Source organism: Argiope bruennichi, chromosome 7 (genome assembly GCF_947563725.1).
Source record: "Argiope bruennichi chromosome 7, qqArgBrue1.1, whole genome shotgun sequence".
Lineage (NCBI taxonomy): Eukaryota > Metazoa > Arthropoda > Arachnida > Araneae > Araneidae > Argiope > Argiope bruennichi.
The window spans coordinates 67,251,073-67,259,394 of record NC_079157.1 but is presented as its reverse complement, the minus strand read 5'-3'; the positions used below and the strand labels follow the sequence as shown (position 1 = coordinate 67,259,394).

Genomic DNA, 8,322 nt, shown 5'->3' with positions numbered 1-8,322 from the left:
CTGAACTTGATAACAAAATTAAGGTCTTTGGCATGTAACGATGGCCTGCTACTAAGCGACATGAGATAATAAATGCGATACTTAATTCCATAGGAACTGAGGAAGATTGGTGAGGACCGAACTCGCAACGTTGGGGCTTGTAGCTGAGTAACAAGACCACTAAACAAAAGTGTACACTCAATCCCAGAAGTTGTTATCTGGCTTATAAGTTTCACCGCAGAACCATTGCACATGTGAGTCTTGTGCATGTAAAATCTGACAAAGAGAGTCAAGTTTCATTTAATTACATTTACGTATCGTTTTAAATCAACACGGAGCAATAGGAATAGACCTTGTAATTCTGAACCACTCTCATACGACGAGGACGACACCTCAGTTGGCACGACCTCTTTAAATTTCTACACCACATCAGCGGAAGGATGTATATCATGAGTGCATTTAGCACCGAATCGAAACCTGCTTCTGAATTGCGCGAGAAATGGAATAAATTATTTTGAGAATAGTAATATTTATGTACATAGAATCGTACTGCTAGTTTAGAATGAATATGATTGCTATTTTTTGTATTCTAAAGTACTTCATAAAAGTAATTTAAATAGAGAACCAACCGAATGAAACAAAATTCAGATGAAATTTCAACAATCTGTTGTTAGAACAAGATATTATACGATGTTATTCGATATTCCGAATGTCATATAATATTGTTAAAATATCGCAACAATGCTGGATTTTATATTAATTAGAAAGTTTGATACACTAATTATTACTTTTCAAGTTCAAATACACCGCAACAGTGCTTTAGTTACAGTGCGAAAAAATCGATGCTTAAAATACTTGCAAAAAGACCTGTGTTGAAGAATGAATTGAAAAATATGATTACTTTTGATTAAAAATACGATTAAATTTGTGAAGGCTGCAAAGTTGAGTGTTCTACCAAGAAGAGAACGGAAATGGATTTTCAAATGGAATTGTAGAAGAAATTGGTATTGCTGTGATTGAAAATGCTTCCAATTCCTAATATTCTTCGACAAATGACCCAGCGATGTCAAATGATTTGTCTCTCCCTTGGTATACAAACGAATGGATCTGCGATCCATTTTAACCCTTAAAGGATTACACACATATTTCGACACAATGCCAGGAGGTTATCAAGGATGCCCTGCACAGATTTCAGCATGTGATTTTAGTAAAGTAACTAGTTCGATTTATACACCTTATTGCGTAGAATGTTTCAGGTGCATTTTAACGTGTTTCTTTCCTCCCTTCAAGATTTGACATCTTGATGGATTGAAGTGAGTCAATTGAATGAAGTGGTTTTATAGTCATTTATGGATATTATAGAATCCGAGACTCCAAGAGTTCCTTTAGGCGTGTGATATTGTAGTGAAATTGGCGTTAAGGGTTCATTCAAGAAAAGAGAAGTATAGATAATTTCCCCATCTGTATGTGACATAATGGTTCTATGATGACTTGGACTGAAATGGTATTTTACTTCAAGTAGTATTTCCTTGAAAGAATTTATTTAATCGAAATGTTGTTAAATTCCATTATGTTTATATTCAAAATAGATTTTTAGGCTAACATGTGACTAAATATCGCATTGAAGGATTAGAAATGCAGAAAATTAACATATTCATATCTTCTTAATTATTTAATTAGATATGAACTACTATTCATATCTAATTAAACCTAGTTTTTTAACTGACACTTTTTTTTTTATTCAAGTATTTTTTTATTGTAAATCTGTACTTTTCACATTAATTTCTGTCTACGATTTCCCCCCCCCCCCCTTCAAAGTAAACTGATGCAGTTGAATGCTGCTTATTAAAACAATCTAAATTCCGGGAAATATTCTGAAAATGTATAATTTTGCTTCTTTTTTCAGATTTAAATTACTGAATTATTGATAATTTCAGTTTATAATGATTATTTCTTTTAATATTGCGTCGCTAAAATGAAGTTTCTTGATTTTTGTACATAAAGGTATATTAGCGTTAATGTTTATTCTTTTAAATGTGATTATATTTTCAGCTTCCTTAAGGAACTAAATAAAATAATTACTTTTGAATTCATAAAAATAACAATAACAATTTATTTTTTAAAATTATTTGTATTCGGAAAATTATCTATATTTAGTTTTAATGTATCTCAACGCAGATGAAAACAAAGAGTAAAATAGAATAAATTAAATGCTTGGGTAATTTTATTAGCGATATTATTTCTAAAAAATATAAATATCATTGAATGCATTAAATGATGAATGTGGAAGTTTTGATGCCATTAAGATAGATTTAAAAGATACCAAATATTATTTCTGATTTCAAATTAGTCACTGATATAAAACTTTAAGAAAAACATGAATTAGATAAATGTTCCAAAAACTTTGTACAGTTTTATAACAAAGATGTAGATGAAAACCTAATCCAGGAAATTTGTTTGATATGGGATTTGATTTTGAATGAAAGAGATGTAAATAACACACATCATATTGCAATGCATACTAAATAATAATTATGAGTTATTTCTAAATGCATTAATTGTGCTAAAACTTTTCTTTACGTTGCAGTTACTACTGCAAGTGCTGAGCGCTCTTTCAGCAAATTAAAATTAATAAAGAATTATCTTTGGTGAAGCATGTATTCAGGGCACTTAAATGCACTTGCTTTATTAAGCATCGAAAAAGAAATCGCAAAAAATGGTAATTTTTCTGAAGTAATTGATGTATTAGAAAAAAAAAAAAAAAAGCATTAAATAGCCATGCATTAATAATATGTGTTCGTGTTTGTATTTTTTTTTTTTACTTCACAAAAAATTTAAAACCCCAAATGGCTTCTTGCATCCAGGCCCATTCATAGAGAAGGCTGGCTCTATCTCTCACATAGTTATAGCAAAATTGTGCATACTCATTAGCTACAATATGGGAATATCATGAAAAAGAACTGCCTTTCAAATTGAAATTGGAGTGATCTATGCGTACAAAAAGATAGCGAGGGAAAAAAAACAAAAAAAAGGCGAATTTTCACGATTAGTGGTTGAAGCTATTGGCCATGATATTTTATTCTTGCAATATTTAGAGATTAGCATTTAATAAAGAAAAATAAAATAAAAAACTCGAAGAAACTAAACATTTACGGTTATTATTGATAGACATTTAAATTTTATATGATTTTTAAATTCCCTGTATTTCCATGATGCTGTGGCAACCATGTATCAATAAAAATGAAAAAAAAAAAAATTTTTTATTAAGAAGCAAAAAATGGGAAAAAAGCAAATTAGATAGGAAATGAATCAACAAGCAAGATAACGCAGTTCGAGGCGATTCTACACGTAGCCCATGAAAACAACCGATTGGTTAATTTGAAAATAAAAGAAACCTTTTTCTCTTTTTGAATTTAAAAGCACAGGAGCTGCTTTCTGAGCAGGTCTTGAAGTTACAATAAATCTTTTTTCACTCTCATCGAAAGTCTGGCTTTTTTTTCTGAATTGGTGTTTAAGAGTTTTGTTTTCGATTTTTGCTACCTTAATAGAAACACATCTGCTTTATTGAATATAGAGTTTTGTTACATTAGAATTTAATTCTTCAAATAAGGATATGTGGTTAATTTTCTATAACATTGTTCATATGAAACTTTTCATGAGGGATTCAATATTATTACAAACAAATATTATTATAAAAATCGATTAGCATTGTAGATTATTTATTGCACATCCTATTTTACATTCATTTTTTAATGAACATTATCAAGCTGAAAGAGTGACATGGAAGGACACTCTAACACTTTTATTTGTTGAATTATCACTTCATCAATAAATATAAATTAAAATGAAGGAATTTTTTTACAGCACTGTTCATTTCCAATTTTCAAGCTGCAACTGGTTTGTATGCACTTGTGATTAGTTGAAATTAAATATACTGTAAAATAAAATCTTTGCAGTTTACAGTACGTTACATGCAGAATGCATATTTAACTCCTTAGCATTTTGAAACATGCCTTAGAAAATTGAAATCGGGAATGATAATATGTAAAAAGATTTTAATACACTAATAAACTACTCAACTTTGCTACTCTGTTAATACCAAGTATTTTGAGATAATTGCTTGATGTAGTATGGTAACTTAAAATTACTCTTTTGAAATGTATATATTTTTAGGAAGAGTATTAATTCTTTTTTAAAGACAAAGAAACTGAGTGAAGAATCAATTACAGACATTTTACTATTAGGAGCTGAGACTTAAAACTCTTGAATAATGAAAACACATTTGGAAAATTAATGTATGATAAACAATAACATTTGAGCTTTTTAAGTATATGATTATAGTAGAGCAACAGAACCTTCAAAATTTTGCATTTTAAGACAAAGTGTAAATAATATCTGTTATGGGGAAAACATAAATACAGATTTCTTTAGTATAAATATATATACAGCTGTTAAGTAAATTAAATACGGCACAATTTGTAGTCTTAAAGGACATAATTTAATGGAAAATAAATACAGTAAAACATACATAAAATTGTATATACAATCAAAATAATATTTGTGTAAAAAAAAAACGAAAAAAAGAAAAAAAAAAAGATAGATTAAAATGTCTAAAAAATAAGTTATTGAAAATATGCAATTTTTGAAATGGTAAGAAATGTAGAATGATTTCTTGATGTATATATAAAAGATGCTGCAGACTAGGATAGGTTTAGAGTGAAAATCAACAATCTTTTGAACACACTATCATGGAAATCTAACAGGAAAAAAAATATATTATTTACAAAAATACAGCTCTGTGTTTTAAAAAAAAGAACTTCTAAGGAAGACACCTCAAAATTAACAGGGCACATTTACAAAACTTAAGTTGTTTTCAACATGAAAACTGGTATGACCAGATACATTAATTAAGCACTTTTTTTGTTGTTTAGCGATGATGAGATAAGTATGTCATTATAAAATTGGATTTAAAAACTATATTGCTATGTAATATAATCAAATTATGGTCTTAATATGTTATATTTTTTAAAATTTCTTACATGCAAATTCAATGAAAGATGAACTGAATGAGTATTATTTAATATTTTATACCTCTTCAACTGATATTTAATATAATAACTGCCATGCAATATATAGTGGTTGTAAGTATTCCTGATTAAATGTTAGACACAAATATTAATGCAAACTGTTTATTTCTAACAAATCTCAGATCTAAATTAAGACATTTACTGCTCATTATATTACGATGACAAGCCTTCGTATGGGGCATTTAACCAGAAAAACATAGAACAACCAGTTTAATTATATGGCAGCTGATTTTTTAAAAATTGATCATTCTAGAAAAACAGCCAAATTTGAAAGTAATAAAGATTTCAAATTTTTACAAACATTTTGTAAGTAATAATAATAATAAAAAAAATTCATAAAAATTATATTTAATTGCATGAATATTTCATACATTTTTAAGTCATTAATGTCAGTTAAAAATAAAATAAGTGTGTATTTATATAAAAAAAAAAAAGCCTCTACAGAATGACAAATCTATATTGTTTCGGAGAAGATATTTAATATCAATAAGTGAAGTTTACAAAAATATGCAACTACAGTCTTTTACATTTCTTTATACATATATACACATGCACATTTTTTAAATATTAAATTCACATGCATTCATTCCATTCAAATCAATGAAGTAAGTAAAGCCTCTTGATTTCCTCCTCCCCATGTCTTAATTTGGACAAATTAATTTTCAACTAGAGTATTTATAATAAAATTGAATGATAGTCATTAACAGAAAATAAAATAAATATATAAATAAATATTCATCAAAAATATTTAAAAAATACCTATTTGTTTTACAAATTTTCATTTACGAATCACATTATAATACTTGTCCTAAATCTCAAACTCTGGTATTGTAAACTTCTTTATAAAAAATGGTTATTTTATGTAATAATTACTTATTCAATGTTAATGTACTTTTATTGCACTACTAGTAAGAGCAAATTGTTCAAAGAGCAATGAAAAATATAATTTAGTTAAAATAAAACTATCACAGCTTTAAAGATACTTATATTATTAAACTATTATTTCATTTAGAAAATTCCGTTCAATGAACATTCTGAATGGAGTTATTTGATGTTAGACAATGATAGATGAGATATGTTAGTAAATTAGCATTGAAAAGTAAAGCTATATAATGTACTTTTATTCTGCATCTATAAAAATAACATTCATAATATGACTGGTCAGTACTGAAGAATAATGCCTTTCAATGTTCTTAGAACAATATAATAATATACAGGGATGAACTGCCAACCCACACACAAAAAGTATTCTATTTGCTTGTTTTGTTCTTCAACAGCTGATACAGCATACCTCTTTCAACTGCATCTATAACATTAAAAAATATATATATTTATTTATTTATTAAAAAAATAAAGCATGAAGAAAAGAGTATAATAAAAAGTATTAAATAATTATTTCTATGTATTACAAAATACAAATATGGCTGCTTCAGAAATTCTTATCTAATTTATTTATCTAATGTCAATTAAAAATTTGGCTCAAAAATGGCACAATATATTGAAGCCTCAGTTTAATATCAAAATCACTTCAGTTTAATATAAATATATTTCAAAAATATCCTTCAGGATTACTAAAATTTGCTACAAAAAATATTTCATTTAGACATTCTGTTTTGTCAAAAGCAGTGGATCTTAAATTTTGGGTCATGCTCCTTTTATGGAGTTATGATTGTATGCTTAAGAAAAGCATAAAAATAACAGGAGAACCCCTGGGTAGATAAAGATCCGAAAATAACAATGATTTAAGCGCGCGCGGGGGGGGGGGACACACACACACACACACACACTCAAAATACCAAAATTACGATGATTAAAAAAATTGTTTTTTTCATTAAAAAATATTTTAAAATTAAATTTTATCTAAGTTAACATAAGAAAAATTTCGCCACTTAATTAAATATATTTGCCTCTTAATAAAATTTCTCTGAAAAAAAATTAATGAAATTTGATTTTTTTCACTGAAGTTTTCTTTTTTTACTAAGATTTAGTAATAATTTTAAAAAATAGTTTATATGAAATATGTCTCAAGATAACAAAAATAAAGGATAAATTTGCTGTATTAAATTTTTTGTTTAAATTACCAAATGGAATTGAATAGAAATTTTAATATATATTGATTACTATCTCCTTCTGGCAACCACTTGGTTCACTAGGATTAATGATTGCTAAAGTTTAAATTAATTATTTTCTGTAACTCGATCTTAACAGTTTCATCAGCAAAATTTATTTATAATATCAGATTTGACAAATATATACAGCTTATACTATTTTAGAATCCTAATACCATTCTCTTCAATGGGTTATGGGTTCTTATAACTCTGGGGAGGACCATTCTGAGGATTTATTACAACCTTAAAAATGGGAATGAGAAGCTTTTGGGTTGGTTGTTTCCATTTGGGTGGGCAGAAAATGGTATAGAGTTAAGCCATCTTCTGTAGATGACAGGATGTACCTAATACAGGAGGTGTTACATTGTGGACAGTGGTGGTCATTAGGACACAATTGTAGTTTCTGCCAATGCCATCATAATATTCCAGTCATTCAGATTTATTTTAATGCCTTTCATGGTTATAGTTGCAGAGTAAGAGGAAAGAGCAGTAAAGTTTAAATTGGCATGGCATATCATTGATTTAAATTGATAAAAATTAAAAAAAAAAAATCTAAAGTGCAAATTTTCACATACAAGCTTCAAATTATCTGGATGTGGAAACTTCCAGATAATTTGGACCTTGGATTAACATTATTGTTTGGACCTCAGATTAACATTAATATAGTCTTATTTTTAATTTTCTTACTTAAGTTTAATTTATTATATACAAGAACCAGTCCCGTGACATCATATCACTATTAAAAAATGTATACACTCAATTCACCGATCTTTTATATTTCACAATATTGTAATTTCATTTTTTTTAAATACATCTTGTAAACTCCATAGATATTAAGTAGAAAACGTTGTAATTAGCTTTCAACAATAGCAAACAATTGACGAAACAAGAAAAACAATTTGAACTTCAGGGCAACAATATAATCTATTATTAAAAATCCGATTTAAAAAAAAATCTGAAGTTATAGCATGAAAACAGAAAAATTCAGTAGAATTTTTATTTAATTAAAATCTTAAAAACACTTTGAGGTGCACATTCCCAAACTCTAAGATATGTATATGCCAAATTTGGTAGAAATATGTTCTAAGAATACATTCTAAGCAAAGACTTTATGCTTGAAGTTTAAAGTTTACTGGTCATATGAAATA

At 27.5% G+C, this 8,322-nt stretch overlaps 1 protein-coding gene across 2 annotated transcripts in view; it reads right to left on the bottom strand.

Annotated features, from left to right (window-relative positions):
- Nucleotides 1–6,166: 6,166 nt before the first annotated feature.
- Nucleotides 6,167–8,322, bottom strand: part of LOC129975217 (uncharacterized) — a 32,348-nt gene continuing 30,192 nt past the window's right edge. For both annotated transcript variants that reach the window (XM_056088210.1, XM_056088211.1), the window contains one exon: nucleotides 6,167–6,372. In XM_056088210.1, coding sequence (XP_055944185.1) covers nucleotides 6,317–6,372 — 56 coding nt within the window. In that variant the 3' untranslated portion in view covers nucleotides 6,167–6,316. The remainder of the gene's footprint in view (nucleotides 6,373–8,322) is intronic.